Consider the following 23,921-nt stretch of genomic DNA (forward strand, 5'->3'; position numbering starts at 1 on the left):
CCACCCGGGCGCCCCAGGGCACTGGATTCTTTAAAGGAGCAGCCTGAGTGCCCAGCCAGGCAATTAAATGCAGGGGTGTCTGGGAGTGGATTAAAGTGAAAATCATAAATCAATATGACATCTTTCAATAAACGACCCGGCTACTGACTCCCCACTGGCCCCTTGGCAGGGTGCAGTTGTGTAAAGGCAGCCAAACTCTTGCTCAAATTAATTGTCATGCCTGCTGAAGGAAGGAGAGGGATCTCTGTAGAAGAGAAAACCGGGGGCAGGGGCACAAGAAGGCAGGTGCCGGGAGAAGAGCCAGGGCCCCAGGGCAGCAGCGGCAGCAGCGCGGAGAGGCGGAGGGGTGCCCGGCACCCCCTCGCGGCGGGTCTCATCCGGAAGCGGCCCCTGGCATCTTGCTGGTTCGCGTCCTGCGCTCCTTCGGAAATCCCGGTCGGGAGAATCCAACCTTTTATTCTGACCTCAAAGCCCAGTGCTTCAAAGATGGCCCAGCCCGGCTCCCCCGCGTGGGGCAGAATCTTGGGGTCCGAGCCTCACACCAGGCAGGCGGCCCGACCCCAAAGCAGGCCCGGTTTTGGCGCTGATGCCCGCACTGAGCCAGACTGGATTCCAATCCCTCACGACCTCAGCCCCTGAAGCCCCTTATTCGATAAGCCGCGGTCTCCACCACCTAGAGGAGACCGTGGTTGGAGGCTCCGAGCCTCTCTCCCCATCCTATCCTCACCACGACCTCCTCTTGGTGCTTCGGTGCATAAAGGAAGGAGGCAAGAGAGACAGACCGACCTTTCTGCCCCCAAGCCCGAGACGGCGCCTACACCAACCGCGTACGGGTTCTCAGCCTTTGCTCTTCCGAACCAGCAGGTCCCCTGCTGTCCCCTCTCCCTCCGAGGGGCCTGACCCCAGTTAGCAGCTGTTTCCGAGGCTGTGTCAGTGGAGCCCGGCCGAGGACTGGGCAGGAACGGGTCGGTTTGGGAGCCCCACCTCGGCACACTGGCTCACCCGGCAGCTCCAGGAAGCAGAGATGGGATGGGACCACTGTCAACGGGAAGGAGCAAACGCAGACCACTGCTGACCCGGTGCAGGGGGGAGCCCGGCAGGGAGGCCAAGGCTGCGCTCTGTGCGAGCACGTGACGTCCAACCACAGATGATCTCAAAAGGGCGTACTTGGTGGGGATGTAGGTCTATCCTAGAGAAGCAGCGGGGAGCCCAGGTTCTGGAGCCAGATTCCTGGCCAGTGAGTGTGTGACCTTGGGCACGTGACCGGGAGGGTCCGGGAAGACACCGCAGGCCAAGCGCGCAGAACGGCACCTGTCGCGTGACAACCGATGACGGCGACGTTCGACTCGCTGCCGTTGCTACAGTTGAACCAGGCTCTTAATGCCTGCGCGTCTAGTTCTGGGTGCCCGGGTCACCTAGAAGAAATCAAACCGTCCCCTCCCTGTTCTTTGCCGGATTTTCCAGGACGGGGCTTTCAGGTTCATACCTCTGAAGAATGAAAAAGGCACCGAGTCCGATTTTAAAATATTAACACATACCTTGAACTCTGCCAACTGCCTTCTCTTCCAGCATCTCCCTGGCCAGGGTAAACAAAGACCACTCTGCAGGAGAAAGCCAGGATTGTGCACTTCACCCACCTCAAGCCCCGTGGAGGTGACACCATTAAAAAAAAAAAAAAAAAAAGAATGCCGCTGCTTCTCAGCAGGGTTAGCAGTTAAGGAAACTGCTAAGATCACACCAACGAGGGTGATTCCTACCAGTCAGCAGGGTTGAGTTCACTAAGGAGAAGCGATTCGTCACCCCCGCAGCCGACTGCCACGTGGACCTCTCCGGGGGAACAGCAGCTGCCCCATTATTTTTCACACTGTTGAAAAGCCAAAGGGCCGGCTGCCATACAGGATAGGCAGGCACAGCACGTTGTCCATCGAGATCCGGGAGGGAAGCACCAGATTCAACCCGGGGTTGCGACACCAGGCGGGAGACCGCACCAGCGAGGGTCCGGGGCCGCCCGACCCACTGCCTTCTGGGTCCAACAACCGCCTGTCTGCACGTGCACGTGACAGTTTACAAAGCCTTTCGCGCGGGGTCTCTCTCTCTTTTTTTTTTAATGTTTATTTTTGAGAGAGACACAGAAAGCAAGCAGGGGAAGGGCAGAGAGAGGGAGACACAGAATCCAAAACAGGCTCCAGGCTCTGAGCTGTCAGCTCAGAGCCTGACGCGGGGCTCGAACACACAAACCACAAGATCACGACCCGAGGTGAAGTCGGATGCTTAGCTGACTGAGCCGCCCAGGCACCCCTCATGTAGCACTTCATTTAACCTACACGAAGCAACTACTTCGTGTCCCCGTCACATCCCCAGCAGGGCTGGAAAGGAGACACCCCCAACTACCGGATTATCGACCACAGGCCAGCCTGTGCTAAGGACCAGACACCCATCAACTGCTTTTAATTCCTGCAGGGTTGCCCTGTTTTAAGAAGAGCTAGCAGCTGAGAAACTTCCCCCTTGACTCTCAGGATGATGATCACAGTCCGAGCCCTCCAGGAGACAAATGCGTCGTGGTAAATGCAGAGACAGAGGTCTCCAGAGAGGGAGAGCCTCCAGAAGGGACGAAAAGTCCCCCTGTCTTGTAGAAGATAAGCAGAAGTTCAGCTGAGTCCTGATTGAGAAGGGGGTGCTGCTTCTCAGAGGGAAGAGCAGAGGTGGACCCCCGGAAAGGCCACATGCAGGGCCCTCTGAGCAAGAGGACCACCGATGTGGCCTGAGCTTCCCAGCAGCACCCCGTGTGTCTTGCACGGAGTGGAGGCTCCAGCCTGCAGGTGAGGAATCGTCGCCCAATGGTTTTAAGCAAGACAACTCTTGCAGACTGGCCTTTAGATAGAGGAGCTGGGCAGCCGTGTGGAGGACGGATAGGATGTGGTCCAGCCGCCGTGTGAACGGCTACTGCAGCCATCCAAGCAGTAAGGGGACATGGTCCCCCCCCAGGCAGGGACTCACGGGGAGACACGCGATTGAGAAATATTTCAGAGGCAAAGCTGGTAAGGGTGACGAATGTGGGGGCAGACGCAGGAAAGAGTCTATGACCCTGAGGTTTCTGGCTTCCGTTCCTGCATGGATAAGATGGCTGCCATGAGGTAAGAGAGCACGAGGAGCGAAACGACCCCGGGGAGAGGGTTCCCAGCAAAGAGAAGAGACCACGAAAATGATGAGCTCCGTTTCTGACACAGTGAATTTAAGGAGCTTTGGGACATCCAAATGGGGGGGGGGGGGGGGGGGGTTTGTCGCACAGAATGTGCGAGTCTCCAACTCTAAAAAAGTCGTTTCTAAAAATCAGACGACGGCTTTCTTGACATCTCACGCTGTACAACGTCTGGCCGTGTGCCCAGACTAGAGAAAGGCACAATCAGGGACACGGACGATGCCGCCTGGAGCGACACGCGGTAAAGCAGGGCCCGGCAGCACATTCTCGGAGGTTCTGAGCAGGATGTCTGAGCCAGGAGTGAGCAGGCTGCAGCCTCGTCTCGGTTCTGATACCACAACCATACCAGCCCTGTGACTCAGGACGAGTTAGTTAGCCTCTCTGGGCCTCAGTTTCCTCATCTATAAAATGAGATGACGATCGTACCTATGCCACACGGAGCTGTGGTAGGATCAAGTAACACTTGTGAAGGGCTTCGCATGGAACCTGGCACTGTGACAGCAAATGGTACAATCTATATTCAAATTTGGTTATTACTGGTAAGGACAACAATATCCAGGGGCGCCTGGGGGGCTCAGTCAGTTAGCGTCTGACTTCGGCTCAGGTCACGATCTCGCAGTTCATGGGTTGGAGCCCCACGTCGCGCTCTCCGCTGTCAGCATGGAGCCCGCCTCGGATCCTCTGTCCCCATCTCTCTCTGCCACTCCCCTTCTCACACATTCTCTCTCTCTCTCTCAAAAATAAACATTAAAAAAAAAAATCACTATCATTAGTTTGAGCAAGTCACTTCTCTATGATCATTCTTACCTGCAAAGCAAGGGTAATACCTGCTTTTTACAGGGTTACTAGAAACCAAAATTTGAGGACAATGGACGTGAACACTGACTTAACTATAAAGTACTCCTGTGTGACGGATCGAACCTCTCCACAGGGACAGGGGTTTCCCTCCCGGCGGCTCAGGTCCTCAGTTGCCGGTTCTGCGGTCTTGGTCTGGGGGTGTGCGTCACTCTCCTGGAGGACGCGGCTTTAGATCCAAAGAGGAAACAGCCACACACTAAAGCCTGTGTGGTGTGTGCAGCGCAGAAAAGATACTAGTCAATTAAAAGGAATCAAGTGTTTGACATATGCTACAATATGGACGGTCCTTGAAAACACCTTGCGCGGTGAAATACACCAGAGAGAGGAAGACACGTGTCGTAGGAGATTCTACTTAGGGGAGGAAGCCAAAATAGGCAAAATCATAGAGACAGAAGGCAGAATAGAGGTTACCAGGAGCTGAGGGGAAAGAGGCAGTGATGTTTAATGGGTACACAGCTCGCGTTGGGGTCGATGAAAAGGTTCAGGATACAGGTAGTGGTGACGGGTACAGAGTTTTGTGAACCTATTTAATGCCACTGAGTTGTACACTTACAAATGGTTACAATAAGCATCAGGGTAGGTAGATTTAAAAATCCACAGAAGCCATCAAAACAAGGAGCAGCTGGTCAGTTACACACGGGTCCCCAAAGGCTGGCTGCTGTGGCAGCAATGAACTTGGGCTCTTCATATCCTCCTGGTGTGATGGATAAACATTGCTGGCTTTAGGTATTAAGTGGGCCGGTGCAAGAATCTGTCGACCTGGCTGGGCAGTATGCAAATGCTCCCGTGGAAACCCAATTACATTATTTCTTACTCTTGAGCATGCACGGCTGTAATAAAGACAGATGTTTGGCTTTGGTAACAATGGATTCTTACTAACTCCTCTGCTGACGGATAACGCATTTGGCAGTTCCGCCCCAGTTTTAAAATCCTTCCCGAATCACTCACTTCGGGAGCAGAATCACTCACTTCTTGTGCAGGGTGCGTTTTCGCTCTGGTACGGATTCAGGGGAAAGATAAATGCATTTTCTCACGTGTGGTCAGGCACCCAGGGATTCACTCGGTGAACCAGATTCTCACGAGGTATAATCTGCCTTCCCCCGTGGGACTCTTGAGTCTCCAGCCACACTGACGACCCTCTCCCTTCTCGCAGCAAAACCCACTCCTGCCCCCAGGGCCTTTGCACTACTTCTCTCCCTCTGTCTGGATATCTTTCTCCAGATATTCACAGAGTCCTCCCTCCCTTCCGTATTCACACCTCTAGAGACTCCAAGGTCACCATAGCCCAGAGGCCTTTTCCGGCGATCTGTATAAAATAGCACCCATCCTACCTCCTGACACCATCTATCCTGTTTTGTGCTTTATCTTCCCGCAGACAAGTCACATGTGACACGGTAGGGTAACCATCTCCTACCTCCATCTCAACGAGAATACAAGCTCCAGGCAGACAAGCCCTTGGTCTTGTAGACTGCCGTATCCCCAGAGCCTAAAACAATATTGGCTCACAAAAGACGTTGATACCTTTTTCTTTTTTAAATGAGCGCAGAAAAAAAATGAAGTTATGCTATCAGCATGCTATTCTTCATATCGATGAGAATGCCTTGCCCCAGCATCCCTAAGAAAGCAATGATCCCTTTCTTGTTTGGCTGAGAAAGAGCCCTAGTAACCTCCCCGTCACACGCCATTCAAGCCACATCAAGTGTTTTCGGAAGTTTAATAAAGTCTGGCCCGCTTTGAAAGAAAAAAAGATTTTCACAAACAGCATTTGAATAAATGACACGTGGTACATCCGCACTATGGAATATTACTCAGTAACGAAAAGAAATGAAGTGTTGCTACGTGCCACAACATAAACGAACCTCGAAAACATCACACTAAGTGGGAGAAGCCAGACATCAAAGGCCATGTACTGAACGATGCCATTTACAGGAAATGTCCAGAACAGACAAATCCATAAAGACAGGAAATAGATTAGCGGCTGGGGGCCTCAAGGGAGAGACTGAGAAGTGGTGGCTAAGAAGTGGGATTTCTAAGAATGAGATCCTGCCATTTGCAACAACGTGGATGGAACTGGAGGGTACTCTGCTAAGTGAAATAAGTCAGGCAGAGAAAGACAGAGATCATATGTTTTCAGTCACATGTGGAATTTGAGAAACTTAACAGAAGACCATGGGGGAAAGGAAGGAAAAATAAGTTACAAAGAGAGAGGGAGGTAAACCATAAGAGACTCTTAAATACAGAGAACAAACTGAGCGTTGATGGGGGTGGGGGGAGAGGGGAGAATGGGTGATGGGCACTGAGGAGGGCACTTGTTGGGACGAGCACTGGGTGTCGTAGGTAAGCGATGGATCCCAGGAATCTACTCTCGACGCCAAGACTATACTGTATGCCCCGTACGTTAGCTAACTTGACAATAAATTATTTAAACGAGAAAAAAGTGGGATTTCTTCTCGGGGTGATAAAAATGCTCTAAAATCAACTGTGGTAATGGCAGCAAAACACCAGAAATACACTACAACCTGATGAATTATATACACTTTAAACGGGTGAATCGTAGGATATGTGATTAGGTCTCAACAAAGCAGCTACCAAACGAGTGTTAACAAATCGTGCTTGTCACATCATTCAATACGTAGGGCCTAAAACTACACAGCAAGTACCCATACATCCACAGCCTGCACACATTTCTCAATTAAACACAACTTATACGCCCAGTAACTTCAGAGAAGAGTTTATTTCACTGAAATCCCGTCACTGCTCACAAGGCGACCAAGTGACCACCTCACCCAAGTTCTTCTAAGTCTGGGGTACGCAAACTCAGGGGTGATCCTTGGAATTTTGACAACCAGGAAAGCTCAGGTGCCAATGAGTCAGAAGAGATGCCGGCACTAACCAGGACAAGTGCCAGTCCCATCGGCCACGAGCATCTCAACCAGCGCCCCAGGGACCTGCCTCCCGTCCCAGGCCCCACACACCGAACCCATTCTCTGCCACTTTCCTCCGCTCAAACCGCCGCACGGTCTTAATTCCAAACAGGGCACAGTACAGTCATGTGTCCCACGCCTTACGGGAATTCATCATAGACATATTGTGAACTTTTCTTTCTCCACAGTGCACGATGATGACGGAAGAACTATTTCGTGCCAACATCAGCAGACAAACACAACTGCGGACCATAAATTAGCTGAAGGTGCTGGGGCAGAGGGGGGCCCTCCCACAGGCCGGAACAGGCTTACGTTACTTTACTAGGATCAAATGAAAACGGACATTTTTTTAAACTCTTACAGAGGACTCTCAGACCCTGGAGAACACACCCATAGATTCCAAGAGTGCCACAGAACCCCCTCTGAGAAACACTCATCTACAGACTAAGGGAAAAAAGTAACTGATGCACAAAGCTGACGACGTCTTTTCTTTTTTTTTTTTTTTTTTTTTTTCAACGTTTTTTATTTATTTTTGGGACAGAGAGAGACAGAGCATGAACGGGGGAGGGGCAGAGAGAGAGGGAGACACAGAATCGGAAACAGGCTCCAGGCTCTGAGCCATCAGCCCAGAGCCCGATGCGGGGCTCGAACCCACGGACCGCGAGATCATGACCTGGCTGAAGTCGGACGCTTAACCGACTGCGCCACCCAGGCGCCCCTGACGACGTCTTTTCTAGCAAACACTTACCAGGCGCCTGTGTGTGTCCGGCAGCCATCTTGTGCAGTCTTCTCACCCCACTGTCCCTCCCCAATACACACTAGAAAGGAGGGGAAGGAACTATATTTACAGAGCACCACCCACACGAGGGCTTTGCTCAGTGCTCTGCACGCACACACGTAACCGTAACATCTATCTGCCAAGAAGACATCCCAATTTTACCGATGATTAAACAAAGGCCAATGGGGTAAGAACCTTGTGCAGTCGTTCAGGTAGCACACAGAAGGCGGGATCTGAGCAGACGGCGTCCTGGCCCCACGCAAGGGCACCTCAGTAAAGGGGTGGAATCTTTCCAATCCCTGCTACAAGCCTAACGCTCTGACCCCTTTGTGGTAGGCAGAGTAGGGACACCGCCACCCATGAGGTCCCCAACCTCGTCTCCAAAACCCGTGACTAGGTTACCCTACACGGCAAAAGGGGATCAGCTGGGGCTCTGAGGTGGGAGATAAACCTGGATCGTCAGGGCAGGGCAGGAAGGAGAGGCCCGTGTAAGGACAAGGGTCCTGACCAGGGAAAGGGAAGGCAGGGGGCCCAGAGCAGAGGGCAGAGTGCCGTGGCTGATGGCTCGGGAGATGGAAGGGGGTCCAGGCCCAGGACTCCAGGCAGCCTCCAAGCTGGACAAGCAAGCACACAGATGTGCTCCCGGAGCCTCAGGAAGGAGAGCAGTCCTGCCAATTCCTTGATTTCAGCCCCGTTTCAAATTTGTGACCCCCAAGCAAGATGATCACCTTGTGGCGTTCCAAGCCTCTCCATTTGTAGTCACTGGTTACGGCAGTCACGGGAAATTAACAGGGCCAGGCTAGGGTGGCGAGTGCTAGTTTTGTGTGACCGGTGTTCCGAGGAGGACGGGCCAGCTCCCGGCCAGAGGAGGAAGACCATGAACAACAAAGGAGCAAATGCTGCTGCAGGAACCCCGTTACACGCAGAGGGTTACACGCAGTGAGGACGTGACTGCTGGGACTTACCGGCCGTGGGGAAGGAGACCCGGGCAAGGACAGGAGACCCTCACCACGGCAGACGCTGCTCCATAAAGCCCGCCAGCCCCCAGGACCCGGATGTTCTCTGGACGGCATTTCACTCATGTTCTCCCAAGGGGTTGGTTTTTTTTCTTTTCCCTTGAGAAAAAGCTCTGGAAGAGTCGGCAATCCCAGAAGGGAGCTGTGGGCGACTGGAGGACTTGGCCACTTCCTGGTCACCAGCCCATTCTGTTCAAGGCCGCATGACCACACCACCCCTGAGCAGCCACCCTTGAGAAATCAAGCCACGATTAAACCAAAAACTCTGGGGGCGCCTGAGTGGCTCACTCAGTTAAGTGTCCGACTTCGCCTCAGGTCACGATCTCACAGTTTGTGAGCTCGAGCCCGGCATCGGGCTCTGTGCTGACAGCTTGGAGCCTGGAGCCTGCTTTGGATTCTGTGTCTCCCTCTCTCTCTGCCTCTCCCCTGGTCATGCTCTGTCTCTCTCAAAAATAAACATTTAAAAGAAAAAAAAAAAAAAAAAGCAAAAACAGAAAGCTCTGGTCCCCTGCTGGGCCACTGTGAAAGCTGTCTGCCATGTGGCTGGGACTTCATCCAGCCCACAGCCAGAGGGGTCTCAGCGGGAGACCAAGCATCTCTGAACGCATCTGGATACAAGCAGTACAAGTGACTTCAGGGGCAGGAGTCACAAGCGGATACACGGCTGTGGGGATCTGTCCCCTGGTGTTTTAACAGACAGACATTCGGTCTCTGGCCACAAAGACGGCTGTCTGTCCCCTCTCCAGCACCAAAGGCGCAGCAAGATGCCTCTCCCCTTCCCCACCTGGGGCTTCCCTTCTAGAAGCTACTACACGTTCCAAAGGCGAGGAGGTAAGGTGACACCAGGTGCCACGCTGGAGCCCCGCCTGGCTCCCCACCCACCGGAGTCCAGAGCATTCCTCCTTCCCGGCCCCCCCGCCCCCCCTCCCCCGTCTTGGCACAACCCCTCCTGGGTTTCCCTGCTTTATGCTCACATGGTTATCATCTAAGATTAATTTTCTGAGTCACTCAACAAAAGTCTACTGAGCACAGGCTGTCATGCTGACAGATTGGAAAGTCACTCAAGAACCACAGAAGAGAGGTGCCCTAGAACACAGGAAGGAACAAAACGATCAGGTGGGGGAGGGCCGCCCCAAGGCAGCGAGGGCTGCACTGAAATCCGTGAAAAGACGTTGCCGGTTTTTAAGGACCTGCACGAAGCAACCGAGGGTCTCTCGGTGTATTTACCTGCATTTAACTGCGTTTCTAAAATGCTTCAAAACTCAGGTATAAAGGTTACTGCCATCCACAACCCCAAGCCCAGTCCTCACAAGTACGGTATGAGGAACCCGCATGCCCTGGCATGGGGACAGTTCAGCCAGGAGGACTCTGTGACAGCAAGCAACCTAGCAGTCACCGGGAACGCATGCTCTGCTTCCTGAGACCCCCTCCTGCCCCCCAACAGATCCCGTCCAGAAAAGAAAAGCCCGTCTATTTAAAGGGCCAGCATCAAGAAGTTGCGTGTTGTTACTAAGGAGAAAAAAAAAAAAAAAATCTTGAAACCCTCGCGTACCACTGGTGAGAGTTTTAAACGGTACAACCATTATGGAAGACAATACAAAACATTAAAAATAGAACCGCCATATAATTTAACAATCGCCCATCTGGGTAGAGACCCAAAATTATTCAAAGCAGGATCTCAGACATATCTGCACATCCATGGTCACGGCAGCACTATTCACGAGAGCCAAGAGGGGGAAGAAACCCAAGCGTCCGTCAACAGATGACTGGATAAAGAAAATGTGTTCGTTACACACATACAATTGAATACTACGCAGCCTTACAAAGGAGAGAAATCCCGTCACGTGCCACAGCATACAGGAACCTCAGGGACGTTATGCTACAGGAACTAAGCCAGTCACGAAATGACAAATACAACAGGACTCCATTGATGAGGTATCCAAGCAGCCGAAATCATAGAAACAGAGTATACAGGTGGTTGCCGGGCGCCTGGGTGGCTCCGTTGGTTAAGCGTCCGACTTCAGCTCAACTCACCATCTCACGGTTCATGGGTTCAAGACCCGCATCGGGCTCTGTGCTGACAGCTCGGAGCCTGGAACCTGCTTCAGATTCTGCGTCTCCCTCTCTCTCTGCCCCTCCCCCCTCCACTCTGTCTCTCTCCCAAAAATAAACATTAAAAACAATTTTTTTAATAGTCACATTTAATGTTTTTTAACCATTGTTTTAAAAAATCTCAAAAGCACAGTACAAAAGAAAAAAGATGCCAAAAACACATGACATAAATTTTGAGAGAAAAGCTGTATGGCAAGACAAAGAAGAAGCAGAGAGAGGGAAGAACAAAACACAGGTCACATCAACAAAGTCCAAACACTCAGTGGGGAGCCGACACTCCAGTGTGGGACTGAGGAAGGGACAGGGGTCCATACACCTGCTGCGGCCTTCAGCTCTGAAGGTGCATCTGGCCCCCCTCAGGCCGGTCGCTTCTCTCTGATGCCCTATCCCCTGTCCCGTGCAGAGCTCCGGAGAGATCAGGGAGACTGTCAGGTCAAGGGCTTGGCAAGACACCCAGATGTAAGACCCAGTCATCCTTCTATAACCTGAGGACCAGCACTCTGAGGACCAGCACTCTGCACCGGCCAAGCTGGGAGGCCTGTGTCTCTGGATCTGCCAGAGCAGCCAGCAACCCAAACCCCAGAGTCTGCTGCCCAGCGCTGGCCTGGCACCGTTCCACAGAGAAACAAAGTCAGGAACGGTCATTTACACAGAAACCCCATGCCTCAGTCCTTGACAACTGTAATTACAACCAAACAGCTTGTGAAAGGGAGAGCAGAAAATAGCAGCCCGGACCTAGCCGTGAATTGGAGGTTTCGGGGTAAAACACACACCCAATGCGCTTGCTGTCATGGCGGCCAGTCTAAACAAGCGACTGGCCAGCCAGACCAAGCCGCTTTCTGGCCAGTGTGTTTCTCCCTCTGATTTAATGAGCTGCTTGCTCATTAAGCGCTAGAAGCAGGTCACAGGGAAGGGACTTGCTGGCACAAGGCCACACGGGCTGACAAGTGACAAGGGCAGAGGAGACAGGGGCCACTCCAGCCCCCAACACATGGCCAGTCCTGCCGGATGCCCCGGGGCCTCCATAGCTTTGGGGCGATGCCTTCTGCAGAGGTACGCTCTGTTCCTTCCACAAAGTGGTGTCTCTGCCATGGACTCCCTCGCTAGGGAAGTTCCACGTCCTAAGCCTTGGTTCGCCAACTGGGCCGATCACCCAAAAGAACATTCAAGAGCAGGGTCACAGAGGCGGCAGCACCGTCCTGGGCGTGAGCCCCAGCTCCACCTACTGACAGCAGCTTGACCTAGAACTACCTCCCCCAAACTCTGTTTCCTCACCTACAAAATGCGATCGTATCCTCGCCTCACCTAGAGTAGTCGCGAATCATTATTTCTAGACTAAAAGGCCTAATGAAGCACCTCACACATACTTCGTGCTGAGCGGTAACTATTTCCATTGACGGCTAATATTAACAGAGACAGGACTCTAACTATGATAAAGGTATTAACGACAACATAGTCCCCCATGTCTTAGTCCGACATGAAGAAAAGAGGCATTTTCGGTGAAACCCCAAGGACAGGCCAGCCCCAGGCTGCAATAACGCCAACCATAGCGAGAGCACAGGCCATCCCAGCACAGGGAACGCCTCCCCCAGACGCCCCCCAACCAAGGCTGCTGGGCTTTCTATCTGAACGGGAAGGTGAAGAAAGTAGAGGAAAGACCTGGGAATATACTTAATGCCAAGCCTGAAGCCAAGGGATGAAGAATCTCACGGTCTCTCGAGAGCGAGGGGAGAACTACACACAGGTCACATGCCCACCATCTCCTAGACCCCAGGATTCTTCAGGACCCCTCTCTCTCTGAGCTTTAATCTAAAAAAAAATGAGGGTTACAGGACCCCCCCCCCTCCACAGCTTGCTGTGGACATCAAATGAACCCACATGAAGGTCCTTTGAAGCAACTCATTCCCACAACCATGAAAAACAGCATTGTTTTTTTTGATAGTTTCAACAAATACAACTTAATAAAAAATGCTGAAGAATTGGGAAGATCAAGGCAGTGAAAAAGTGGTTTGTTGTTGTTTTTTTTAACGTTTTATTTGAGAGAGAGCATGCACCAGCAGGGGAGGGGCAGAGAGAGAGAAAGAATCGCAAGCAGGTTCTGTTCTGGAAGCTCAATGCGGGGCTCAAACTCACGAACCGTGAGATCATGACCTGAGCCGAAACCAAGAGCCAGAGGCTTAACCGACTGAGCCACCCAGGCGCCCTGAAAAAGTTATTTTAATAGGCTAACGAACTGCTCAGATAAACAGGGACAAACATGCTAATTTTCTTCCCAAATCTGCTGTCCCCGACCTGAGGTTTCTGCAGGGGAGAGGAACTGGCTGGAAGTAAAATTGGTGAACAGCCAACTGGAGCTCCCAACATCTGCTACATGTTTTCCATTTAGGTGGTAGATTCTTCTGCAAACAAACAGCCCAAAACAGGCTGCATCCTGGATGACCAATCCAGCCACCTCTGACACCCATTCTCTCCAAAAAGTTATGCAATGCCATTTGACCAATCGCTAACCTACCTTCGAAATGTACAAAATTTCAAGTAGCTCCTATGTCAATGCAGAGCACACAGACAAATTCCTTCACGGTGATCAGAAGGCAGCTTCGTTTTTGTTCAGTCTCTGCTCTGTGTACCAGAGTCGGAAAGCAACGGGCTGGAATGTTTTCCAGACGCTGCTAGAAGGTGCCCGAAATGCCACAAGAGAACGCACACGCACCCTTTTGGGGCCCAAAGCAACTGATCAAGGAAATTATGCTGAAATCCCACGTTTGTTCTTAAAAATTCAAGTCAACCTTCTTACATACCACAATAAATTGCTTTACTTTTTTAGTGTTCTTGAGTCAATTAACAGCTAATTATCAGACATCTCCCCTAAAATCCGAATTAAAAAGATATGTCAGCATTCTCTCTCACTCCCCAGTGGACCCCACACACCCCGAAGGGCACCTGCATCTCCGTTTCAGGAGCAGCGGGGCAGCGGAAGAGTGGGGGGGATAGTGTCCCTCCAGCCACCACATCAATTTAATCCTTGGCCTTTAATCCAGATGAACCACCCAACTCAGAACAGCTTCCCTGGAGAGTGGAGGGAGAGGGGTCTGCGGTTTGCGGTGGACGCAGCCTCCCACCTTGGTACCCCCAGCACATCTAAAAGGGCACCAGCTAAGATGCTCGAGTTGACCCCACCCAGCCCACCTCCGGCCACTCACCCGTATCCGGCGCATGGCCGCCACGATCTCCACTCTGCTATTGGGCCTCGGCACATCCAGGCTTCCGACGTACTGCGGGGAGGAAGCAAGCACTCATTGAGAAGAGGGACGGCAAGGGACCCTGGTCACAGAATGTTAGCGGAGGGAAGAAGATCCAGTTAAGCTCTGTATTTTGTGGAGGAGGAAACCGAGAGCCAAAGGGGTGTCTCGTTCGGGGCCTACTTCTAACTTTATAAAAATCAACGCAAGAAACCACTGCTTCCTTTTTCATCCTGCTCCTCCTCAGAAATGAGGCCGAGCATGGTGTTCAAGCAGGTTCCTGAATCAGAAAGACTTGGGTGGGATGAATCTCCCACCGCTATCTTTGGGGGGAGGTACTTGGCCTTTGTCTCAATTTCCTCACCTGTAAAATGGGATTCCAGTAAAGATCAAATGCGAGGAGGTATAAAATGTCTTACACAGATATGCTTTGCTTATATTAAAGCAGACCCCCCCCTTCAAAAAAAAAAAAAAAGGAATATGTGCTTTTTTCAATTAATGGCACTTCATTGAGTTAGCTCTCGATGTTATAGGGACCTCACACACTTGATTAAGTTCCTAACTGGAGGACAGGAACACGCTAATTATGTTTTATTTAAAATTTGAATCTTCTAAAAAAGAAAAAAGAAAACTTAATCTTCTGAAACGTTTCAAAACACAAAATGACATCCAGGTTAATGTTTAATACATGGATACTTCCTCACGGTATCCTATTCTAATAATGTAGAAATATGCTGAGCAAAATAACCTCCCCCCAGCCCGTTGCTAGTCTGACACACTCTTTTTGTATGCTGGTGGGCACATGTATTCGCAGACACAAAGGAATTTATTTTACGTAAAAAGGTTCGCTCTTCGCACTGTCCTACAACGTGATTTCTTTTTAACTTTTTTTTAACTTTATTTTTATTTATTTTGGGGGGGGGGGGCAAGCAGAGGAGGGGCAGAGAGAGAGGAAGATGATCCCAAGCAGGCTCCGCGCTATCGGCACAGAGCCTGACGCGGGGCTCGAACTCACAAACCGTAAGATCGTGACCTGAGCCAAAGTCAAGAGTCGGACACTTAACCAACCGAGCCACCCAGGCGCCCCTACTTTTTAACATTAGACACAACTTGGACGTTTTTCTCTGCCAGCGCGTACAAGTCAGTCACATTACGTGTGGTGGCCACCAACCCTACATATGTCACTATTAACAACACTGCTTCCATTCCGTCCTCATCTATATACCTCCGAGCTCATCCAGAGCTCTGTAGGCGGGGCTTCTACAAGCAGGACTGCTGGACCAAAAGTACAGAAAGATCTTGAGATCATTCCTAAGTAGGATGAAACAAGAAAAGCGGGGGGACGTTTTTAAGTACCTGTATTGGTTCCTTCACATACACCATCCCATTCCATACTGATATTGGGGTACGCCTTTCCTTTTTTCATTCAAATTATATAAAATAGCCTGGGGGATATCCTAGAAATCAACAGCTTCTAAATAACTTAAAAGTCTGCCTGGGCAAAAATGGCATTAAAAGAAGAGGGTCGTCATCCCTGTAAGAAATGCGTTTCCTGTGGTTATAGAGGAATAGAAGGTTCTTTCTGAAATTTAGAGTGAAGGCTAGCCCCCGGAAGCAAGGTTCCAAGAGCTAAAAACTGCCAAAGGTTTCCCCTAGGATTGATCCAGTTTGTGCTAATCCCCTGAGGAGCACAGTCCCAGCAGCCAGTGGTGAGTTGTGAGCCCATTGCATTGTGGGCCCAAGGCGGGAAGCCATGTACCTGTTGATAAAGCGTCTGGCAACCCACTTAGGTGAATGAAGCCCCCTAGATCTAAGAGTGTGGTCAGATTTAAATATGGATGGCGCTTCTCCCCCCTCCGAGCGCTGCTGGGACCCCACAGCATCAGGCAACGTGTCTGTGACCTCCACGGCCCAGAGCGGCAGCCCGGGCTTGTGACCACCCATCTTTGCAGAGCCCCCAGCCAGGGGCAGTTTCCCCCTCCCTGTCCCAGACCCTGCGGGCCCGAGGGTTCCTTCCCTGAACTCCGAGCAGTCAGACCTCCAGGGGCTCGTGTTCCCTCAGCCGTCACGTGAGAGCCAGGACCTCGAGACTGAGCAAGGCCGCTCATTACAGGTGAGCCCGGGGACCCGGCCCGTCTTCCCACGCTGATCCCTGCCACACCAGGAGGGCACACTGCCTGGTGAGATCCACACCTGCGCGTGAACACGAATGCCCAGAGGGGACCGGTCCCCCCTTGCCTCCTTCGCTCCATCAGCCACCAACCGTGCACACACCACAAACCTTCACAAACGTACGGTGCACGCATGCTCACACCCACGTGGTCATCACACATACTAGCCTCCGACACTCAATTCACACCACGCACGCACTCACTGGTCTGCCTTCCTTCCCAGTCCCACGAAGTCACAAATCCACCCTCCTGACAATCTGTCCGGAGGAGGGAACCTACGAGAGGTGTAGCTCAGGGTCAAATTCCCCACGACAGATGTCCCTTAGGGTCAAAGAGATGAAAAGGTCACGCGAGGTAGGGTTCAAATCCACATCTAGGCAACACCTGGATATTCACACCAAGAACGTGAGGCAAAAAGCAGAACCGCAACGCCAAGGAAGCCGGAGAGCGGTCAGGTCAGAAAGCCCATCCCTCGGGGCAAAACCCGACGGCCAAGCGAATACGATGTCCCAGGCTGGCCTCGCAACAACCCGTCTCAGGCACGAACATCACCCCCTCCCCAACGAACTTCAGTCCATCTGAGTATCTTGAGATGGAGAAAGTGTAAGACACGGTCTGAGACCAGTCCCCCCCCACCCCCGCCCCCGCTGGAGGCGGGTCCTTACATCCGCTCAACTTGCGCTCAACTGCGGTCAAGGTGGCCCGCATATCCGTGTAAACGGGAGAGAGGCTTCCCACTCACTTTCGGGAAGTCAGCTCCCAGGCCTGAACCTCATGCACCTGCTGAGCTAACAACCTTTGAAGATCCTCGCTTCCGTCACCTCCTGCAGGGATCAGGCAGAAGTCTATTCCCTGCCTTCAGTCAAAGGCTGACGCACAGTGACGGGTTCTCGGTCAGAAAGGGCATCCCCTTTATCTGCCTCTCCTGCAGGAGTCTGGGTGCCACAGGCTCGTTTCCAGAAGGGAAACGTGCCCCAAACGCCGTGCCCCAAACACCACGCTCACCTCGACTTCTTCATCTTGACAAACAGCCTCCAGAACGTCTACCAGTCGTTCAAGCCTGAGATCTGGGAGTCATCCCCGAACGAGCTTCTCCCTTGGCCACCACAGCCAGTCGGCACGGCCGACCAGGACCTGCCGGGTCCCTCTCCTCCCACACTCACCACCTCATCCCCCCAAACCCTTCCCTCCATCTACACAATGTCTCCTCACGGGTTTCTCCGCTGTCCCCAGGGCCCCTCCAAACCACTCCCCACAAGGCCATCACAGTGCTCACTCTCAGATGCAAACTAGACCGTATTCCTCCCTTAAGACCCTCGGGTGCGCCGCCAACTCTGAAGGTGACCGTCAAAGCCCTCGGTGGGGCTTACGCTGCCCATGGGCCCGCACGGCACAGCTCCCTCTCACACCACAGGCCTCTCCGTCGTTGGGAAAGGCCCACAACGCATCCTACACCCAAGAGCTTCTACACGTGGGCCTTCCCTGGGCACCGACCCACCCTCCCTCTCCAGCCCTCCAACATCCACGGGCCCTGCAGACCTCTGCTCACCTCTACTTCCCTCTGCTGACCGCCAGGGAAGGCGGCCCCCTCCGGAACACCCCCGCGATCCCCCCCCCCCCCAGTTCTCTTGCAGAACATCGCAGACACGCGGCTCCATAAGGGACGCCCCCCTCACGGGTTAACCGAGCCTACCCGGCTGGAATCCTCCAAGAATGAGCATATTCGCGCCCGCCCCGTGCACTCCCCACGGACGATCACCACACTGAGGAGGGACGGGAGAGGCCTGAGCCCTGGATCCTGACCCGTGTTCCGACATCACAGGCATCAGCCATCCCACCCTGGACAGTCCCTGTGGTGATTCTATCGAGTTACCTATTTTGTGCGGGTACCTGAACTGGACCTAAGCCAGATGCTCTCAGAGTAGCACATGCAATTCCTGGCTTGCCAAGAGATGACGTACGTGGGGTGCCCGGGGGGCTCAGCCGGCTAAGCATCCGACTCTTGATCTCGGCTCGGGTCACGATCTTGCGGTTTGTGGGTTCAAGCCCCGCGTCAGGCTCTGCACTGACAGCGTGGAGCCTGCTTGGGATTCTCTCTCTCCCTTTCCCTCTGCTCCTCCCCCACTCCCCCTTCCCTCAAAATAAATAAATAAAACTTTAAAAAAAAAAAAAAAAACAGATGCCAAATAGAAAAGTTTAAAAAAAAAAAAAAAGGAAGATGAAGTACATCCCACCTTTGCATTGGTGGATGTTTAGTCACCTGGCATTCTGCTGGGCTTCTGCCCGCCTTCCAGAAATCCCTGCGGTGAGGCATCTCCTAGGGCTCCTATTCAGAAGAACACCTACCACAGAGCTTAAGGGGAGAATAACGGCGTTTTAAAATATCCAGGCCTACTGCTTTTTCATTGGCACAAGAAAAAAAAAACTAGAAGGAAGATTCAAATTGCAGTGGTACTCAAGATACAAATGACCTGTGTCCAATTTATCTGCGGCCTCATCTTCCAGATAAGGAGGAGTTAGCTGCAAATGAGGTTAATCAGACGGACTTCAGGTATTTTTTTCTTTTGAAGCTTCTGGACAACCTCAGCGTCGTGCTAGATTAATACCTCATGAAATTACTTTCATTTCCTTGCTTCCGCTTCCCAGAGATGAACTCCTGGAGACACTGATAAACTGCACCGTAGCCATGTCTCCCGGTGATGTGCATGAATCACAAGGCTAAAAGGCAGCAAGACTTAACAGTCACCCATGGAACTTGCTAGACTTTCTGCCATCACATTCCTCAGGAACTCCCTTTATTTACAAGGTTTCCGTCAACTGTTTCCAGAGACCAACCTCCCCCCCCACCCCCCCAAAAAAAGGAGAAAGACAGAAAGACAGAAAGAAAGAAAGAAAGAAAGAAAGAAAGAAAGAAAGAAAGAAAGAAAGATAGATAGATAGATATAGGAGTCAAAAATATTTATAAAAATAAAATGTATCAGATGATTCTGCTTCTGATAATGTTAGAGGAACTATATCACCGGACTAGGCCTCCAACAAGCAATAAATAGGAAGTCTGGAAAAGATTATTTAAAAAAAACAACTTTGCAGAGAATGTACAAAGAGTGAACCGTAATATAAACCGGGACATTAGTTAATAATAACGAATCAATATTGACTCAGTCATAACAAACGCACCACCCGATGCAAGGTGCTAACAGGGGAAGCTATGTGCGTATGGGGACGGCCGGGGGTGGGGGGTGGGGAACAGTAGGGATATATGGCAATTCTGTCCTTGCCACCCAATTTTTCTGTCACCCTAAAACATCGAGTCTGTTGGCTGAAATAATAAAAATAACTTTGAAGGCACTGGACAAGAACAGGCAGGGCTTAGCAGGGAATCGTCCCTGAAAGAAGGCCACTGCCCTCAGTGACGCTTGGTTTGTGCTGTCTCCCACCCAGTGGTACAAAGTGCAAACACGGGGCCAGGGAGCCGGAGGTCAGGCCCAGAGACCCAGTCAGACAGCCTGGGGGGTCCGGACACCAGAGTTGCAATAGCCTGAGGAACCGGACGGTGGGGGGCAGAAACCCCCAGCAGAAGGGGGTCGTAGAGGGGGCTCCCAAATCGTGTCAACCCCACCCAGGCCCGTAGACGACTTCCAAACTATACATTTGCGAAGCAGATTCCAAGGAGCCCAGGAGAAGGGGGCAGGGGCCCACCCCACGAGCGGCAGATTGAGGATTTAAGACCAGCCACGTTAACCATCATGAAGAACAAAATTCAACACCCTTCAGAAGAGAATAGCAGAATGCTGTGTCACAGGGCCGTTAAAACCCTACTGACTGACCAGTGCAGGCAAGGCCATGGGCAAAGGCCACAGGGCCACGTTTTCCCGGGGCAAAAGGACAAGGGCCCCCATAAAGGGGCACCAGGTAAAGGTCCCTAGACTCTGCCTTCCCGGAGCTCCTCTTCTCTCTGAAGACCACTAGGACAGCCCCAGCCCACAGCAAAGACCATGTGGGATTCGGGAGGAAGCCCCTCCTGTCCCAGAAAAGGACAAAGGACCCGCGTAAGGCGGGTCTGAACCCCCCTGCCTGCATCTGTACGAACTCACTCCTTCCAGGTCCAAACCCAGCCTGGCTTCTGTTCTGCCACCCGGCCCACCCCTTCTCGTATCCCCCACCAGTCTCCTGGCCACACTGTGTCCTCTCCCCAAACACATGCACGAGCAGTGCGATATCCTGCTGGAATCCAGCAATCCCCAGTGGGGGGCCCATCTCAACTAGTCCCTTAACCAATCCTGCCCCGATTACCTTCTAAAAACTCAGAGTCGTAGAGGCAGAGGGTGTCAAATCCAAAAGGGACCTTAGGAGTCACGTCCTAGGAGGACGTGACCAAACAGCAGTCAGAGAGGCCGGGTATCCTGCCAACGCCTCCTACGCGACCACCATCACGACCCACCTACGTTGTCCTTTTTCCCATCACCCTCTGGTTTCCGTCCCAGCACTTCCCATGGTCTGCAGGTGTGAGGTGTGCCTCCTTCACGGGGTCCCCCTCTGCCTTCCCCGGGACCTTGCCCTCCCAGCGTCCGCGTCCCCAGCCCTTGGAAGAGGGCCTGGGAGACAAAGGCCCGAGCATCTGCGGAATGAATGAGGGGGCCACCTGTCCGAGACCCAGTGTATGGCAGCAATGGGGCCAAGAAGCCCACTCTCCCGCCACCGCTCCAACGGGAAAGGTTCTCCCAAGCCTCAGAAACTGCCCTCGGTGCACAGCTGAGCGTCCTGCTGAGCGGGATTATGAATGTGACCTGGGTGAAAGTTCTCGCCTCATTTAGCATCGAACAAAGCAGCATTAACTGCAGGCAGCAGCGGCCCCAGATTCCAGGGCACACACTCAGCCAATGACCTTCCCCCCCACCCCCCCAGATGCTCTGGGGGAGGGGAAGGAAAGCGTGGCCTCGGGGCGGCACACTCCCCCTTTCTGAGGCCGGTTCTGCGTTCTCTGTGTTCTCCAGGTGCCGAGGTGTGCGGGTGGGGGCAGGGGGGACTTAGAGGGACCCGTATGGACATTTAGCAGCTCAGGGCAGGTTACCCGCACCCCTCCTCGCCCTATACACTCACACCACCAGAAAAGCTTCCAAGATGCTTGAAATGCAGCTGCATTTATTTGTAGTCTAAGAGGAAAGAGGCATTTATATTTCTTCCCCTCTCTCCCAGCCCATCCAAAAAAGGAAGTACTATTTGAGGGCCATCTGATGGGACTGTGTCACTATTGATCAGGGGCTCAGCGGGGGCCGATGAATGTGCCGGAGATCACAGCAGAATCCTTCCTGCTCAACATGAAGGGGCTGGGTGCAAAAGAATTGTGGTGAGTCGTCTTTATGCTAATGCCATGCGACTCTCTACAAGGGACAGAGGGTAGGACTGAACCATCCAGCACACCCGCCCGTGGAGAACATGGGTTCTGTGGGTTCTTTTAGTCCATTAGCAAAAGCTCAGATGGGTTGGCCTGATTATTTCTCTTTATTATGAGGATCTGAGAGATCTAGCAAAGGGGAGAGAAAAAGCAGGAAGGCAGAAAAAAAAAAAAAAAAAAAAAAAAAACGTTCTGGTCTTTCAACTATCAGTTCCCGAATGAAAGCCTGAGCTCTGGCTTGCATCACAGAGGCAGGCGTGTGGGAGAGGCCAGGGAGGCACTTTCTGCCCTGCCCATCTGGGAGGCTTACTTGCCCAGTGGGTTACTTCTCCTCTGGGGGGGCAGACAAGGGGAAACAGGCAGAGAGAAAAACACTGACCAAGGCTACGCGGTACTTAAGTCGTCACCCGTACATCAACCAGGTAAACCAGCGCTGGAGAGATGGACAAAGAACACCACGAAATCAGAGGGAAGGCAGACCGCAATGACCGAGCATCAAGTGGCCATAGAGGTCATTTGATCCAAATCTTCATTTTACAGAGGGCAGAACGGAGGCTCAGAGAGAACCGAATCACAGCGGCGGGATCAGAACCAAAGTGGGTCTTCCCTACCCCACACCGCCAGCCTGATACAGCAGCAATGGGGGCGAACCCGGGCCGATGCCCCACTCAGGGCTGCTTCACTACATTAACCTTGGATGGAGGTGGATGAGAGGGCCTGTGCACCAGCACCTGAATGGTGGTCAGCTCAAAAACAAACCAGTCGACAGAGGCAGGGCACCAAGATCTGCAGTAAAAGGACAAGGGCTCACTCGCCCTTGTTCATCAAAAGATTTAGGGGATGGAACTGTAGAAAAAGAGAAGACCCCCCCCCGCCCCCCAGGGGTCCCCTAATTCTTCACATCAAGAACAAAGGCATTTGCCTTGGGGCAGCAACATTCTCTACCAGCCGAACTCTAAGTACTTAACCTCTCCAAGCCTCAGTTTCCTCCTTGGAATACAGCTAGTATCTGGACTGCCTCAAGGTCAGGGTTGTCCTAGAATCCAAATTAGATAATGCAGATAAAAGTTCCAGAGCTTCTAAAATACCACATAATCATAAAGAGGATATTCCTTGTATCATTATGTTCCTGCTTTATGGGCCAACAAGACCTTGAGGATACAGAATTTGTAGCTTTACAATAATCGCCTCTTGGATTCTCACAGACTAATGAACGGACAAAGCAAGGTGATCCAAAATGCCATGGGGTCAGTGGAAGGCGGAGTCGAGAATTCAGTCCAATGGTCAAGCAGGAGTGAGGAGGGAAGGGGTGAACCCTGGAGCAGAGAGCGTGCCCGGGCAGCAAGGACCAGCCCACACCAGTAATGGCCATCACGCTGCTCACAGAGACTCACGGTGGGGGGGTGCAGTTGGGGTGAACACCCTGCCACTTTTCCTTCCTGACTGAATGAGCTGTGACCAGGAACAGCACCTCCCCGCCAAGAGCTGGGGGTGCAGGATCATTAACCCAGTCATTTATCAGTATCACCGAATGAAACCCCACAACCAAGTAATATTTCCAGATCACTGGCTGGTACCCCATTAAAATACCCAACTCTTCTCTACGTTGGACTGTTTTGAGTAGGACCTCCCTACAGTGTATTATACTCTGCCCTAAAAAATGAGATTCTGTAAACGAGCACTCAATGCATTTCTTCAGGATTCAAAATATATAAACATTATACACGTCATTTAGTGCACAAGCTCTAAAGCAATGAGAAATGGCTCCAGGCTACTATTATGCCTTCTGAGTCCTGGAGGCTGATTTTAGAATTTAATGCTTCCTACACTGTTAGTGGCAAGGATGATAACAACAGGCTATAAATATGCTTCTGCCTTTAACAATAACTGCCCCCAATCTTCAAAAAGGAACTAGCAATACAAATCCAGCAACTTATAAAATGGATTATACACAGTGCCCAAGTGTGATTTATCCCAAGAATGTAAGGTTGGTTGAACATAGAACAGTTAATAGACCATTTAATAAAACAGAGATCAAAGACCATTTGATCAACCCAATTGACAAGAGGTATTTGATAAAATCCAACACCCTTTCATGATGAAAATACTCAACCAACTATGAATGGTAGGAAACTTCTTCCATCTAATAAAGGGTGATAAACCAACAAATGAGCCCACAGCTACTATTCTACTAAATGGTGAAAGACTGAATGTTTTTCCCCTAAGATC

At 51.8% G+C, this 23,921-nt stretch overlaps 1 protein-coding gene across 7 annotated transcripts in view; it reads right to left on the minus strand.

The window, feature by feature from the left end:
- The window catches only part of LOC131496055 (carboxyl-terminal PDZ ligand of neuronal nitric oxide synthase protein), a 285,001-nt gene that overhangs the window by 193,480 nt on the left and 67,600 nt on the right, over positions 1–23,921 (minus strand). For 5 of the 7 annotated variants that reach the window (XM_058701210.1, XM_058701200.1, XM_058701199.1 and 2 more), the window contains exon 2: positions 14,088–14,159. The exons of the other annotated variants lie outside the window; for them this stretch is intronic. In XM_058701210.1, coding sequence (XP_058557193.1) covers positions 14,088–14,159 — 72 coding nt within the window. The remainder of the gene's footprint in view (positions 1–14,087; positions 14,160–23,921) is intronic. 7 annotated transcript variants of the gene reach the window in all.

The sequence above is a fragment of the Neofelis nebulosa genome, chromosome 15 (assembly GCF_028018385.1).
Source record: "Neofelis nebulosa isolate mNeoNeb1 chromosome 15, mNeoNeb1.pri, whole genome shotgun sequence".
In the NCBI taxonomy this organism is placed as follows: domain Eukaryota; kingdom Metazoa; phylum Chordata; class Mammalia; order Carnivora; family Felidae; genus Neofelis; species Neofelis nebulosa.